The 17986-nt window shown below is 34.3% G+C and overlaps 1 protein-coding gene across 12 annotated transcripts in view; it reads right to left on the reverse strand.

Annotated features, from left to right (window-relative positions):
* HMBOX1 (homeobox containing 1) overlaps positions 1-17986 on the reverse strand; it is a 189140-nt gene that overhangs the window by 83191 nt on the left and 87963 nt on the right. For all 12 annotated transcript variants that reach the window (XM_087866603.1, XM_087866602.1, XM_045774093.2 and 9 more), the window contains exon 4: positions 14714-14799. In XM_087866603.1, coding sequence (XP_087722729.1) covers positions 14714-14799 — 86 coding nt within the window. The remainder of the gene's footprint in view (positions 1-14713; positions 14800-17986) is intronic.

Consider the following 17986-nt stretch of genomic DNA (forward strand, 5'->3'; position numbering starts at 1 on the left):
AGGACAAGCTGGTAATATTTGAGCTGAATCTAGCCAGTGCACATTATTGATGAGCCTGTGACATGGTATGTGTTTTAAAAATTGGTGCTCAAAAATAAAATCACTCACCTCTCTCCCACACCTTACAACATATTCTCTTCCTCATTCTACTTGAGACATATACAGCTGCCTTACTTTTTTTTTTATAAACAAATACTGCTCCATAATATGATATATCATAACTTACTTAACTAGTCCCCTACTGATGGATACTTAGGTTATTTATCATCTTTTGCTAAAATATAATATGCTGCAATAAATATTCCTGCACATTTATCATTCTAGACATAAGCAACTATTTCATTGGATAAATTCCTATGAGATAAATTACATGGTCAAAGGGACTGTGCATATACATTTAAAAAAAGTTACACATACAGAAGAATATGTGTATTTAAAAGAATATGATTATAACAATCATCAAGATGAATCTTATCTGAATCTTTATCTAAATTTTATTTATTTAATTTATTAAACAAGTATTTAGTTAGTGCCTGTGTGTGGGATAAAGGCAAAAAAACACAGTTTAAAGTAGTTACTGAATTGCTTAATGTTAATAGTTGATAGAAAATTATAGTATTTAGAAGATGGGATACTATGCATTTTTTTGACAGTGATAATAACATACATATACCAAAAATCACATTGTACATCTTAAACATATACAATTTTGTCAAAAAAATTTAAACTAGAACAGAAAAAGACAACCCTTAAAAATTGGCAACAGATTTAAACAGGCAATTCACAGAAAGTATAAATGGTCAATAAATATGAAGTAACGTTTAACCTAAATTAACCGGAAAAATGCATTTGTAACTGTAGTGATGAAATCTGCTAAGAGAGTAAATCTCACACGTCTTCACAAGAAAAAAAATTATTTTATAACTATGTGTGGTGACAGATGTTAACTAGACTTATTGTGGTGATCATTTCACAATGTATACAAATTTTGAATCATTATGTTGTACACATGAAACTAATGTTATTTATCAATTATACCTCAATAAAAAGTAAAATAAAAAAAATAAAACTGCAGTGAAATACCACTTCACTTTTATCATGTTAGCAAAACATGAAAACATCTAACAAGCACCAATTGTTAGCAAAGATGGACAGCAATGTTAAAGTATAGATAGTTACAACTGATTTGGAGATCAAGCCAAGCAGGATGTTCATCAATATTTATACCACATTTCATCAAATCTATGACAACACTGACTATAAGATGATCATTATTTTATGTACTAATAAAAGAACAAAATCACCAAAAAACAAAAAACAAAACCCAAACCCAGTGATAATACTCTTTATATTGGGATAATTTCCAAGTTAAAAAAGCTCAGTGTAGAAATTATGTAAACAGCATACAACCTATCTGGCAAAAAAGGAGAAAACTACTATGGATATACTTATTTGCTTTTTCTTTTTTTTTTTAAGATTTATTTATTTGAGAGAGAGAGAGAGTAAGTGGGAGGGTTGGTAGGAGAGGGAGAGAATCTCAAGGAGACTCCACGCTGAGCGAGGAGGCGGACATGGGGCTCGACGCTGAGCACGATCCCATGACCCTGAGATCACAACCTGCACCAAAACCAAGAGTTGGATGCTCAACCAACTGTGCCACCCAGGCACCCCTATACTTATTTGCTTTTTTTTTTTTTAAGATTTTATTTATTTATTTGAGAGAGAGAGAGACAGAGAGCGACAAAGATAGCATGAGAGCACGAGCGGGAAGGAGAGGGAGATGCAGGCTCCCCACTGATCAGGGAGCCCAACACCCAGCTCAATCCCAGGGCCCTGGAATCATGACCTGAGCTGAAGGCAGACATTTAACCAACTGAGCCACCCAGGAGCCCTTCTTATTTGCTTTTAAATGTATAAAGTATCTCTCCAGAAACTGGTAAAGTCCTATCTTCTGGGAGGGGGATTATGGCTAAGGGACAGAGATAAAAGAAAGATTTAGCACTGTATACCCTATGTGCATCAGAAGTTTAAACCACAAGAATATATTTTCTAACATATAAAGTAAATTTACATTTTTTTAATTTAATTTTTCACTTTTAGTTTATTAGGCTTTTATTTCAGTAATAAGAAGACACAGAAAAATTTAAAATTTCACTTTAGGGACCTAACTCTGTTTGAAAGATACTTTTGAATGATTTTCATTTTCCCTTCTTTTATTTATTTTTTTTTTTAAAGATTTTATTTATGTATGTGACAGGGAGACAGCCAGCGAGAGAGGGTACAGAGCAGGCGAGTGAGAGAGGAAGAAGCAGGCTCCCAGGAGAGGAGCCCGATGTGGGACTCGATCCCAGAACGCCGGGATCACGCCCTGAGCGGAAGGCAGACGCTTTAACGACTGCGCTACCCAGGCGCCCCATTTTCCCTTCTTTTAAAACAGACTTATTAAAATAGAATTCACATACCATAAAATTCACCCATTTAAAGTGTACAATTCAATGGTTTTTGGTATATTCAAAGCGTTGTACAACCATCACCACAACTGATATCCCCACCTTTTGAATAATAAAATGAGGATACTAGACAGAATTCTGGCAAGGTCAGCAAGTAGAAATATTATGGGGCAGAGAAAAGGAAGATCTTGCTACAAGGGGAGCTGGATTTTTTTTTTCCTTCCTACTTTCTAACTCTCAGGTATTAGCTGTAATTATGTAAATAATATTTTTAAGGCAATTTTGTATATGTCAAATTGTGGAATAGTAATGGTGAAGAAAGTTTCCCATGCTAATTTTTTTCAGATGGAAAAGGAAGGAGTATTTTAATAGATTTTTTCAACAACTGTTGATATTCTCTGATACCACACTGAAACTTGACAAATAATATATTCTTAAAGGTTAGCTCCGGTGCTGAATCTGAAATCAACTCACTAACAAGCTTTTTCATACTCTTACATTAAAATCCACTAACCTATCATGAATTTTTTAATGTTAGTTTTAGGTGTCAATATAATGATTTGATGTATTTCTCAAGAAATGATTACCGCAATAAGCTTGGTTAAAATCCATCACGATACATGGTTAAAATTCTTGTGTGTGTAGGATAAGTACTTTTAAGATTTACTCTCCTAGCAGCTTTCAAATGTACAACACAGCACTGTTAACTATAGTGCCCATGCTGTACATTATATCCTGAGGATTTATTTATAAGTGGAAGTTTGTACTTTTTTTCTTTTTTAAGATTTCATTTATTTATTTGACAGAGAGAGACAGCGAGAGAAGGAACAGAAGCAAGGGGAATGTGAGAGGGAGAAGCAGGCTTCCCGCCGAGCAGGGAGCCCGATGCAGGGCTTGATCCCAGCACCCTGGGATCATGACCGAGCCGAAGGCAGACACTTAATGGCTGAGCCACTCAGGTGCCCTGGAAGTTTGTACTTTTTGACACCTTCACCCATTTTGCCCACCCCCTACTCCCCAACACTGGCAAACACCCATCTGTTCTCTGTATCTATAAATTTGGGTTTTTTTTAAATTCTACATATAAATGATATCCTATATTTGTCTTTCTCTCTCTTATTTCATTTGGCATAATACCCTCAAGGTCTATCTACGTGGTCACAAATGGCAGGATTTCCTTCTTTTTTATGGCTGAATAATATTCCACTGTATAGGTTATTTTCATGTCTTAGCTTATAAATATGCTGCACTGAACGGGGGGGGGTGCTATATGATTTTTAAAGTTCATTATTAAGTGGCCAAAGGCTAGAAACATTATGGTTAACATATTTAGTCTCAGGAAACTTAGCTTCAGAAAAGTCAATTTGGAGAGGGATTAAGAAGTATAATAATGATAATAATAAAAAGACTTCTATGGCATTTACCATATACCAGAAACTTTACATAAACCAACTCATTTAATCTCAAAAACCCTGTTAGGTAGGTATTATTATTATTTTCATTTTCCAAAGGAAGAAACTGAGGATTAAGATATTCAGTAACCTGAGCAAAGATATGTAACTAGTAAGTGACAGAAAACCTTTTTAACCTTCAAAGTCATGCTCCAGACCACTGTACCATACTGCATCTATATACTGAAATGCTACGTAATGAACACCGGTTTTGCAGCAAGACAAACAGCAATTAGCTGTGTGACCATGGGCAAATAATTGACTCTCCTTTAGCCTCAGTTTTCTTGCTTGTAACTGAAGAAGTTAACACCTGCCTCTCAAATACATAAAACAGTTAGCAGAGCATCTAGCACTTGGTAAGTGTTAAAATAAATTACAGCTAAAAATAAAAACCCTCCAAAAAGAGAGGTTTAGCTAACAAGGTGCATAGCAGCAAAATGCAGAGCCACTGGTCATCCACAAATCACTTAAGAGGACCATATGCTCTCCTAGTAGGTTACCTAGCACAATGATAGAGCTGAGCTAAAGACAAAAGTATAGGCAACAATGGTTCAAGAGGTATTGTTGTTACTAAATATTATTATGCATGATAGTTATTTTAACACATATCACTCAAACATTTCAAAGACATTCTTTATAGTCCTAGAAAAATCAAGACAAACTGGTAATATGTCTTCCAAAAAAATATTTAGCAACAAAAGGGTTTGGGTGCAATGGTCAATCTTTATATTTACAACAAAGGAGGAAAAAAAATACACTTTTATGAAAACAGCATATTCTGGTCTTTAAAATGTCTCAAAACATGAAATAAAGATCACATTAAGAACGTTTCTAAAAACTCTTTCTTATGTTCTCATCAAGAACAATGACAACAAGCCTGGGGCAATGTTATTTTGGATATGTACATTAAAATCAATGTGTTCAAAACCAAGAAGTTGTCCACAGATCTGCTTGGGAACAGATTTAGAGACAGGTCACTCAATATTTTTAAAACTACTACAGGAAGCAAATCTCATAGCTTAAGTGAGTGAAAACTATGTTCTATACTCAAGCATAGTAGGGCACAAGGGAAGGGTTATTGCTCTATCTACAGCAAATTCAATTTGGTTTGTGATTTGTAACCTTCCTATTTTAGGCAACTGGCAAGAGAAAAGTATTCCTGCCAAGGATAAAATCATGTAGAAAAGAGCTGGCAACCTTTGAGGTATTAAGGACCTGATAATCTCCACTATTCTATATTCTATCTGCAGCCAGCAGTACAAGGTACAAGCCCTAAAGGATAAGATCCTTTAGTTAAAGTAACAGCCAAGTGTAAAATAATCACTATTTAAAAAAAAAAAAAAAGCACAGTTTCAAAGATATTTAAGGAAAAATAGCACCAATTCTACATCAATTCTTCTAAAAACACAAGGGAAAGAAACACTTCCCAACTCATCTTATGAGGCCACATTATCATAATAACAGAACTAGAGAAGGACATTACAGGAAATGGAAAAAGGAAAACAAACCCTGAACAATGATACACAGATACTATATTTCTACAATACTAGAGTATCAGCAAATTGAATCAAAACATATACAAAGGATAATACATCATGATTCAATGGCGTTTCTCCCAGAATGCAAAGTTGGTTTAACATCTGAAAATCAATCAATGTAATTCACCATATTAACAAGACTGAAAAAGAAAAACCATGTGGTAATCTCAATAGATGCAGAAAAAGCATTTGACAAAATACAACATCCATTCATGATAAAAATTTTCAGAAACCAGAAATAGAGGAAACTTCCCTTGAAGTGTATCTTGATAAAGGATGGCTATGAAAAATCTATGCTAAGAACACACTTAATGGTGAAAGAGTGAATGCCTCCTCCCTAGGCTTGGAGAAAAGGCAAAGATGTCTGCTCTCATTACTATATTCAACATTTAACTGGCTGTCCTAGTCAGTGGACTGAGGCAAGAAAAAGAAATAAAAGTCACACACATTGAAAAGGAAGAAGGAGAGTTAACTCTATTCACAGATAACACGATTGTCCAAGTACAAAATCCTAAAAATCTTTTAAAACTACCAGAATAAATGAATTTAGCAAGGTTACAAAATAGAATATCAATATACCCAAATCAATTATTCTATGAGTCAAGAAACAAAACAACTAGAAGTTGACATTAAAGATAGTACCAATATAATAGTATCAAAATGTAAAACAGAGGTAATTTAAGAAAATATGTGCAAGATCTATACACTGAAAACTAACATGGATGAGAGAAATAAAGAAGACCTAAACAAATGGAGGCATACCATGTTCATGGATAAAAAATACTAGTATTATTAAGATGTCAATTGCTAATACTAGACTGATATATATTTATCACAATTCCAATCCCAATCTCATTACAAGAATTTTTTGTAGAAACTGACAAGATGATTTTAAAATGTATATGGAAATGCCAAAGATCTAGAAGAACAGTGATCTTGAGAAAGAAAAACTTCAAGACTTACTACCAAAATTTACAGTTTTGTATTGGATAAACATAAAGACCAATGGAACATAAGAGACAGTCCGGAAACAGATCCAGACATACATACTTAGTGTATTTTTTACAAAAATGCCAATGTAATTGAATAGGAAAAAACTACTCCCTTGACCACTGCTGACCATTTTCAACAAATGGCGCTCCAACAATTGGATATCTATAGGGGGAAAAAGTAGGTCTTAATCTTTACCTCACGCATACACAAAAAATTAACTTGAAATGGTTCACAGACCTAAATGTACAAGCTGAAAATATAAAGCTTCCAGAAGAAAACATAAAAAAATCTTTGAGACTTAATTTAGGCATATTTTCTTAGGACACAAAAAGCATGAACCATAAAGGGAAAAAAAAAGATAAATATAACTTAACCAAAATTAAAAACATTTGCTCTTTGAAATATAACACTAAGAAAATGAAAATGCAAGCTTCAGACTAGGATAACTGTTATAGCCACATATTCAAGGACTTGTACCCAGAATATACATAGAACTCTTGTAATCAATAGTAAGGGAAACAACTTGATTAAAAAACAATGGGTAAAAGATTTGACAGACATTTCACCTAAGAAGATACATGAATAGCAAATGAGCATCTGGAAAGATGCTCAACATAATTAATCATTAGAAAAATGCAAAATAAAACTAGAGTGAGATGCTATTACATATGCACCAGAATGGCTAAACCTAAAGGGAACACAAATACCAAATAGCAAGTGTTGAAGAGAATGCAAAGCAACTGGAAATCTCATATACTGCTAGTGGGAGTGCAAAATGGTATAGCCATTTTGGAAAACAGTTTGAAAGTTTCTTAAAAAGTTAAACATATACTTACCAATAACCCCACAATCCCACTCCTTGGTATGAGAAAATAGATGTCCATGTAAAACTACATAGACAAATGTTCACAGCAGTTTAATTCATAATAGCCCAAACCTGAAAACTGCTCAAATGGCCATCAACTGATTAACGGATAAACGAATTTTGTTATAGCCATCCAATTAACTAGTATTCAGAATTTAAAACTTAAGAACTATGGGTACATGTAACAATACTAATGAATCTCGAAAGTACCACAAGTGAAAGAAGTCACAAAATGAAAGAAGTGAGACATATAAAAAAGGTATGTATTGTATGATTCTGGTCACATGACATTCTAGAAAATGCAAACTATACTGACAGAATGCCAATCTGTGGTTGGCAGGGACTTGCGGTGGGGTGGGGTATGTAACTGCAAAGAGGCAGGAAGGAACTTGTTGAAATACTGAAAAATGTTCTATCTCCTGATTTTGGTTATACCACTGTATAAATTTGATACAATTCAGAGAACTCTACTCTTACACAAATTTTATCTAAATAAAAGTGATTAAAAATAAAGGAAAAAACCACATTTCCCCTGCACACCTCAAGTTTATTTTGTAGGATCAAATGATATAGTCAAATTCAGCTGAAGTTGACACATGGTGGTATTAAAAGCTTTCTTAAAGACCATAATATTGTTTAACAATTTTACAGACCTCTCACAGATATTACCACGCTCAAACCTGGTTAGTTTGGTTAGTTCAAGCTTCAGTTCCTTACCTAACATTAGTAACTACACACTACTAAATCTAGTATGTCTTCCTGACAGAACAAATTATTTGTAGCAAATGAGCTCAAATCCCTCTTATTTGTAGCAAATGAGCTCAAATCCTCTATCACTGAGTAAATGACAAGAGTTAACAGGATAATTCCTTAATGCATAAAAGACCATATCTATAGTTTACATAAAATGGTATTTATCCCTTCATAGCTTTCTTCTGCAGGAAGTTATTTATAATATTGCCTGATGACTCACTCACATGGACTACAGCTGAACTTTAGACTTTGCTATTTTATCAGACACAGATACCTTCTTTTTTTTTTTTATAATGATTTTTTATTATATTATGTTAGTCACCATACAGTACATCCCCGGTTTTCGATGTAAGGCTCGATGATTCATTAGTTGTGTATAACACCCAGTGCACCATGCAATATGTGCCCTCCTTACTACCCATCACCGGCCTATCCCATTCCCCCACCCCCCTCCCCTCTGTAGTCCTCAGTTTGTTTCTCATAGTCCATAGTCTCTCATGTTTCATTCCCCCTTCAGACACAGATACCTTCTGACTTATTTACTAGGGTAGTCTTTCTGTCATTTATCCCTGCTTTTTTTTTTAATATAAGGAAAATTAACGTATGTTAAGTAAAATAGTTCCTAAAACTGCTGAAGGAATATTATACCTCAAGTAAAGACTTTTCTCCACAATCTTAGGAAACAAGAATTAGGGAGAAACAAAAATGAAAATTACTAACGGGAAAAAAACCACATCTGTGTCTAATCTTTTAAAGTCACGTTTGTCAAAGCTTATGGTGGAATAAAAAAATTTTTAAATATAGTTTCTACTTTAAATACAGGTGGAGGAAAAATCTTGTTCTTACTTGCAAACCAACCTTCATAACTTTTTTTTTTAAGATTTTTATTTATTTATTTGACAGAGAGAGACAACCAGCGAGAGAGGGAACACAAGCAGGGGGAGCGGGAGAGGAAGAAGCAGGCTCCCAGCGGAGGAGGCTGATGCGGGGCTCGATCCCAGAATGCTGGAATCACACCCTGAGCCGAAGGCAGACGCTTAACGACTGAGCCACCCAGGTGCCCCCCAACCTTCATAACTTTGACACTAAAAATGTACAGTCCTACACACTGTATTTGAGATGATGAAAGCCCTAGTAAGACAAATTTCAAGAATTTCAAGAATTGTAGCAAACTGATTTTCTAACAACGAAAGTATCCTCTGAAATTATTTTCACCCCAATTTTTTACTTAGCTATCACCAAAGTAAGAAAATGTGGGTATTCAAATATAGAGGCTGGATTTTTTCCTCTAGGAAAAGAAAAACATAACCTTATGTGTTGTGTTTACAAGAAAATAGTTTGCCAGCAAATTGAAGACAGAAGAAAATGAGATAAAAAAGTAAGAATTTTTTGAACCACAGGATAATATCTGTTCTTGTTCTCTAGAGGCTGCAAAACAAGAGAAAATACCAAATGCACTACATTTTGTAGACAGATAATTGCCTTCAAATTGGAGATCTACCTAAAACTACTGAAATTCATTATGCAGGAATTGATAAAATTTTGTTAAATGAGCCTGACAATTAATTATATTTGGTTGTATGACAACAGGACAATACTACAGTCTGTGATATATGCCCTACCAACATTGAGTAAGTTTATTCATAACTGCCAAAACTTGGGAGGCAACCAAGATGTCCTTCCGTAGTGAATGGCAGAATAAACTGTGTTATGTCCAGACAACGGAATATTATTTAGCACCAAAAAGAAATGAGCTATCAAGTCTCAAAAAGACATTTAAGGAATCTTAAGACCTTATTACTAAGAGGAAGATGCCAACATGAAAAAGCTACATACTCTAGGATAACATTCTGGAAAAGGCAAAACTGTGGAGACAGTAAAAAGACAGTGGTTGCCAAGGGTTAGCAGGGAGGAAGGAAGGGATGAATAGCCAGAACACAGAGGACTTTTAGGAAGTGAAACTGTAGCATCAGATTATGATACTATAATGGTGGATACTTGTCATTATACATTTTTTAAAACCCCACAGAATGTACAAAACCATTTACACATAATGTAAACTATGGACTTTTGGTGACAATAATCATAGCAATGTAGGTTTACACATTATAACAATTGTAGCACTCTGGTGCCAGATGCTGATAGTAGGGAGGCTCTGCATGTGTAGGGGGTAGGGAGTAAACAGGAACTCCGTACTTTCCACTCACTTTTGCTGTGAACCAAAAACCCTTCTAAAAAATGAAGTCTATTTTTAAAAAGGGTATATTGACACTTTAGTTGGTTTTTAATATCTGGTCTGAAGTTCTCTGCTTGGGGAGAGGATCAATATATACCTATCTTTGTAAAGAAATTATAATAATTAAATTGAATATGCAGTGCTTTCATATTTCATTTTAAAGATAAATTTAAAAAAGGAAGTGATCTAAGTACAGCTGGAACATTTCTAAAACTGGTTCAGAGCTTCTCTTTACACAACTTCTTACATTTTGGGAATGAGACGGTAAGATGCACACTGGTTAAACGAACTTTGTTTAAAAACAGAATAGAATTTGGGGTGCCTGGGTAGCTCAGTCGGTTGTGTCCAACTCCTGGTTTTGGTTCAGGTCCTGATCTCATGGGTCATGGGATCCAGCCCTGCATTGGGTTCCACACTCAGCTGGAGTCTGCTCGGATATTCTCTCCCTCTGCCCCTTTTCCCACTCACGTGCTCTCTTTCAAACAAATCTTTCCCAAAAACAAAAAACAGAATAGAATTTGATAACTCGAAAAGATTCTTGGAAATATTTGGTCAAAGCCCCTCATCTTGTAAATAAGGAAAATGAAGCTCAGAGAAGCTACATAATTCTTCCCAGGAACCCAAGGCTTTTTAAGACAGAAGAACTAGAACTTTGGTATTCTAAATTTCATGGTTGCTTTTTCATTATACTACTATCATTCAAGAAAACAAAGTTGTGTTAGAGTTCTTAAAGTTCAGAGATATAAATTTTTTTTTCTTCTTCCATTTTAAGAGGATATGAATCCAATTAGTGTATTTTTTGGCTGATAAGCACTCACTTAAGCTCTGCCCACTTACTCATTTATTCTGCCTGCTTGATTTCTCCCAGAGGTCAGTTAAAAAGAAAATCATGTTTTAGTAATTCTAAGAGCCAAAGAAAATGTTTTACCATGAAAGTGAATATAAAACCCATGTGTGGGTTATTACTAAAGCAAGGTCTATGCTCTCCATCCCACCATTGTTAGTCAGAATTCAGAATCCTGCTCGACCTCTAACAGAGGTAAAAATCCACCCTTGGTGGGAGCAGCTGTGACTCTGTGAAAGAAGCTACAAATAACATGCTGGGAAATTCAGCAGGCACTGTTATTATATCCTGTTTATACTGTCATTTTTCCTATCAGTAGGATATTATTTATACAGACCCCACCCATGAACTTCTTGTTTATCTTATTATAGAAATCCTCCAAATCTATAAAAAGAAGCCTCTGTATTTGTTTCTGGAACAAGCGCATGTGTTATAATTTTGCACCTCACTACACTTTTTTTATTTAGCATTTTCTTTTGTTATGCCTGTTCTCATTTTTATCTCAAGGTTGATTTATTTCATTAATTCACATATTAGAGTTTAACTTAACTTTTTAAAAGACTCCATTATAGGGCAGAGATTCTGAAGTGCCACATCTTAAACTTTATTTTGGGGCAGATTTCCTCAAGGACAAAAAAGGGCCTATATACTGAGCTCAGATACCCATAGTGAGTCCTAGGTGGCTAGAAGGCTTCCTTACATAGGCTACGTGTCCCAAGTCTGCCAATTATGAGGGCTAGGCTTTATACTGGTTCTTACCAACTCACTATTCTGTAGCTGGATCTCTTTTGTAGAATGAAAAGCCCTGTCCCTGAGTCTAGCTTGATGGCTGGATGGGCCAGTGAAAATGTAACATAATAATACATGAAAAATATATGAATTCACTAAGTTGATTAATGGGAAAATGAAGCAATGTGGTTATAAGTCATCCTCACTCCCCTGCTTTATGTAAATAATTGAATTAAAGCAGATAAGAAAACAATGGGATTCCTTAAGGGCAGAAACTCATGCAGCATTTGTTGAACAAATAAATAATTATTTCTGGAGAGGGAACGTCACTGGACAAAGTCATACTGGATAAATTTTCATATGTATAGCTTTTGTTAGCTTCACTAAAATTCCCTTTACCCTACAAGACAGCACTACAAGGCAGTTACGTAAACATGAAATCTTCAGAGAGCATGTACAATGCTAGACTCTTTCAGGATGTATACGAAAGACCACTGCGTTTAAAGAACATTACTCTAAAATGCATAACTGAAATGAGGCTTAGCACCTAAGCATGGTGAACTTAGTGTAATTGATTTCAGGAAAAAAGAGAGGTCTACAAGAGCTAAAGTGATCAGAGAAGTCAGAATGAGGATAATAAGAGGTAATCTTGATAAATAGGACTTTATAAGGCTAAGGTGAGAAGGGGAAAGGCATTCTAGGCACAAACAATTTGTAAGCGTCCAAGTGAGGAGAGTCAGACTATAAGGAGTTTCATTTTTCAGACAATGGAGAACCATCAAAGATATCTGATTAAGGGAAAATGCACCCAAGCTTTTCGAGTAGGAATGAAGGGGACGAAGAATAAGTTGGACTGAGATAGAAATGGGGAAGAAGTTTTATAGCAGCAAAAGAAAGGTCCATGTGATAAACAGATAATAAATGTGTAAATATATTTTCAAAACAGGAGGTGGCATCATGATGACTCTTATTGAGTGGGACAGTGTTAAAACTACGCGAATCCACTGAAGTAAATGTCAGGAAAGCATACCAATCTTCTAGAATAGTACTTCTCAAACCAAAATTACCTGGGGATCTGATTAAAATGTAAATTCGATTCAGTACATGTAGGGTGGTACTCTGTATCTTTACATTTCTAACAAGCTCCAAATAATACTGTTACACGAACTACACTTTGAGTAGCAAGATACTGAAACATCTTGCACTTTTCCTTTCCAAAAAGGCAATGCTACTGTTAAATCCACTATGGTATAGCTAGTCCTTTTAGATATTCCTAAGAAATTCCAATTAAAGGTATTTTATTATAATTTGCATCAAAGTCAGATGGGTTTCAAAAGCTACTTTATTTAAAAGTCCAAGATGATTCAAGATTCAGGGTATCCAAGATCCTCAGAAATATTTCCACCTGGAAAAAAAAATCAACTCTATAATACTGTTCTATAACACTACAATTTTGTTCTTTTTTGTAGGCTGGCAAACTAGAAGATACTACTGCTTCTAATCTTGGAGGCAAAGTAAAAGCCCTAAAAGACAACACCCTATCTTTTCATAGTGAACATCACTGGATTTTGGTAAAAGCCACTTAACTTGCCCTTACAGTGCCCTTAGTATGTTTCTTAATCCTTGAAGATAAAGGTAAAAATTTATTTTAAATATTCTATTGAAAATTACAAAAATTAAATTCACACATCTTCCCTCTGTTTAAGAATTCTATATGGAAGGATATGCCTTTATTAAAATCTTTTACCATGAACAGAGGCATCATTTATAAAAATATATTACTAGTGTTATATATTCTACGCATTAAGATTGGCTGACCTTAGATTCTTGGGATGAAATTTAAGACTTCTGAAGTCTCAAGTTTCATTTTTAACCATATTGATGGTCAATAACAACCTTTTAGGTAAATTAGCTTCAATAAATATCGATGTCTAGAGAACAGAAATGATATCTTAAAATTGGAAGATCAGATCCAACTATTTCATTGTAGAGGTAAGAAACTGAGGTGCAGAGGCTAAAAAGCCCAAAGTCACATAGCTGCTAATGGCATGTTAAAAAAGGGTGGGAGGAGGAAAAATATTATTTTCATATATATTAATGTACAACATACAACAATGTATCAACTACAAAATATAGTTACAAGAGTTTCTGGTTCCTCTCATGACTAAGGCATAGTTGATTTTATTAAGGTCTTATAAACCATTGATATCCAAGAAAGGAAGACTACACACCAACAAAGAAGACATGCTACCCCAAAATTTAAGAACTCCATAAAAAAACGCAACCTGAATAGAGAATGACACATATACACCACATACTCAAGATGGGGCTGCGGTGGGGTGGGTAATGGGATGGGATATAAAGAACAAAGAGAAGACAATGATAACTCTTATCTTCTCAGTAATGGTTTGAGGAAAGCTTTCACATACAGAAAGGTGGTTAAAAAAAAAAACTTCCTTTACTCTCGTGAATCATTTTTTAATTGGTAAAATCAGGAATTAGGAGGGCTGCAAGGCATTTAAATATATGAAATGTAGATAGCAGTTGGATGTGCATGTGTCATGAACTCTGTCACAATTACAAGAAAACCAGAGAACCCTTTTTTAGCCATAAAATGGGGAATTTTGTGCTTATCACAAATGCTATAAAATTTACTAGCACAAGTAAAAAAAAAAAATAACTGGAGAAGTTCCATGATATCAGAGACAATGGGCTTTAAATCACAGGCATACACTATTATGCCGAAGTTGACAGGTCTGCACTGCAATGCAGAAATGCAAGCAATATTCCAACATCTGCACCAGAAGGCAGAGACTAGACATGATTCCAGAATAAAGGGCTCTTCAGCTCTTACCTGTTACCTGTGCAACAACTGCTTGGGAAATCCTCCGATTGGCAAGAAAGGCTTTGATTTCCTCTTTTATCACACTGCTGTCCCTCCTAACAAAAACAGAAGACAAGACCAACAATGTATGTTGAAGGTAGAAATCCTCATCTTTGCTAAGAAAGGTGAAGGAGAGAGGTGGGGAGAACATAGAAAGAAAGGACACAAAAATAAAGGTAAACAGACCAAGCTTGTATGAAAATATGAAATTAAAACAAACCAAGAAACACCAAATATTCAAGTCCTAAAACATCACACCATCAGACAGACGCTTTAGTGAGTGCCACAGGAGATATAAGTCTCATACCAGAGGGCGGTTAAGTACATGCTGTGTATAATTCACATTAGGAACAAGGCTGCCATATGGTATATATACTAAGTTTCATTACTGAGGAATGAATATACCTTACACAGACAGAAACCCTAGAAAAATAAAAAGCAACAACAACAGAAATCAGTTGTGAGTAGATTGTGGGCTTGCATGTTAACTATATATCTACATAAACATTATGTTCAGTCATTTTAAAACCTTTGTTAAAGGAACAGAAATCATCATCATTCTTAAAATGGCTAGGATATTAGCCATTTTAAGAAATCTAATTTGCTTTTTTTTCCCTACTAAACAAAAAAAAATTTAAGTGGGATGAGGTGAATATAGAATTTTAATATAAAAAAGGCACTTATTCATTTCCTATTATATATAATATATAGAATACTTAAAACTGTTACACTGTGTCCTTGAGATTAGATATAATAGACCTAATTTTTCCTCCACTAGACAACAACAAATTCTCAAAAGACTAGACATTCACTAGAATAACAATGAAAGACAGGACTTCTATTTCTTCAACAGAACAAATACTTAAGTAAAACTTACACTTAAACCCTTAAGACCAACCAATTTCTCTTTGAATGCTTTATGTTCAAAAGGGTTACATAAGTAAAGCACTGATTTTTCATCAAGCTCGAAAGTAACACAGAAGAGAGGTAATTTATAATCTCATATAGGGTCAGCAAACTATGGCTAAATCTGGTCTCCCATCTGTTTTTATACAACCTATGAGCTAAGAATGGTTTTCACAGATGAACACTTGCAATCATTACTTGGTGACAGAGAACACTAACTTTGAACATGAATTAAGCAGAGTATCACAACCTCCCCACCAAAAATTCCATTCTTCTTATTGGTAGACCTATATTTTAAAAACTATATTCAATTACTATTATTCTATATTGAATTTTGTCAATAAAAATTTGTGATCTTTTTGTTTTCTCTTAGCTCTAAGTATGTGTATTATATCCTCAATTTTGCCTCTTGGCCACAAAGTGTAAAATGCTTATCATCTAGTCTTTTCCAGAAAAAGTTTGCTGACCGTTGATCTGAGACAAAGGGATCATGAAATCTTTACAAATCATTTTGTAAATGAACCACAAACTTCTTATAGGAGCTCAAGTCTCTTTAAAGATTATTTGAAGCAACAAAAGAAAAGACCCTATCCAAAAAGAATCAGCTGTGATTTGACTTAGAGCAGGTATTTTAGCCTCTTGGTGAAGAGGAGCTATACATCCTGCTGGTAGATTCCATGTTTCCTTTCAGGAATTCTGGAAAAGGGCAGAGAAGCAATAGGAGGGACAACTTTCAATCTGAAGCTCTACAATATACTCCTCATCTACTCATTGGAAATCCTAATCAAAAAGAGTCCTAGAGAAAGAAAACAGTCAGTTGCCTAATCCAATATTTAGAATTTCTCACACTCATCAAGATTCTGATCTAGATACCAGCTAGATTCTTTCCAAAACTTTCACTGGTTTATATTTGAAGTATTTCTTTGAACAATATTCATTCTCATTTTATTTAAAAACTGCGTATCTGAAAGAAAAAGGCACAAATAAATACACTTCGAAGTCAAGTAAAACAAACTGCTCAGTAAAATACAGTTAGTATAGGCCAAATGGCTCTCAAATATCCACCAATAATCAGCTGGGCAAGAGATAACTTCAGTGGTATGAATTTCATTTGCCTTATGTAAATAAAACAACCAAATCATTTAGTTTCTGATACAACTTCAAAATTAATCTGAAAAAACTTAAATAAAGCATTGCATTGCAATATATAAAATATCCTTCCAGGAAAGTGAAAACTGAGTTTAAGAGAATATTTATTAAGGTTAAATAAGAAATGTGCTTTTGTGGAGAAAATGATTAAATGGTATTTTCTTGACTACTGATTTAAACTGGAACTTAAATCAATTTATTTTAAATCAAATTCACCTAGAGTAGACACTAAATCATAAAGAGGAGATAACACTCAATTATTCCAATAGGAAATATCCAGTTTGTGAATTATTCACAGCCTCGCAGTATGATATTATCAAGGACTGCAGTAAGACAGAAGGAACTTCAAAAAGTCTGCAAAACAGCAACAATTCACTTACCCTTATAAACTATATTTTTAGATCCTTGGCAAGTTTGTAAGTACCCACAATGAGTTAAAAAAAATAATAACAAAACCTCTTTGGTCAACTGCTTTACCAGAGAGAAGCTTTTTCAAATCAAAGAAAAACATAAGACTTAAAAAATAAGGTTATGCTTGGGCAAGTCATTTAATATAGCTGGACTCTGGTTTCATCATCTAGTAAAATGAGAACATTAATACCCTCATCACAAGACTCTTAATTTTTCTCCACACACTGAAATTAAATTTAAATGAAATATGGTGTTAAATGTGTATATATATGTGTGTGTATAATATATAAGATAAAAAATTCTTCAATGTAAAAATTTTTGAAATTGTAAAAGCAATCAATAAACAATGACTATTATTTTATAAAACCCCAGAAAGAATCCCAGATAAAGAAGAAACAAATGATCTGCTGTAACTACCTATGACTGAAGTAAACATCTACATGAGGTACTTTAAGGCACCATGGAAAGATTTCTATGAAGTCAATTTAGACACAAGCGGTGATGTGTCATTTAGTTATTTTCACTAGGTACAGGTATCCCCTGCTTTCTGAAAGTTCGCATCATGCCACCCTGCTTTTCTAAAAGACCTACATTAGTATGGTAACAGCATTTTTTTGGTGAAAGTAAAAATTCCCTTCAGATTTCTTTCAGTTAGTGAAAACAAGTACTCATGGAGGTTTTTGCTAAAAGTGAAGTGATATAACTCAAGCTTTCAGACAGTGGGAGGAACCTGTATTTTCAAAATAGTAATAGCATTCAACTTTCACTTGTGTCCAA

Source organism: Ursus americanus, chromosome 13, assembly GCF_024610735.1.
Source record: "Ursus americanus isolate L20-20 chromosome 13, mUrsAme1.1.p, whole genome shotgun sequence".
NCBI lineage: Eukaryota > Metazoa > Chordata > Mammalia > Carnivora > Ursidae > Ursus > Ursus americanus.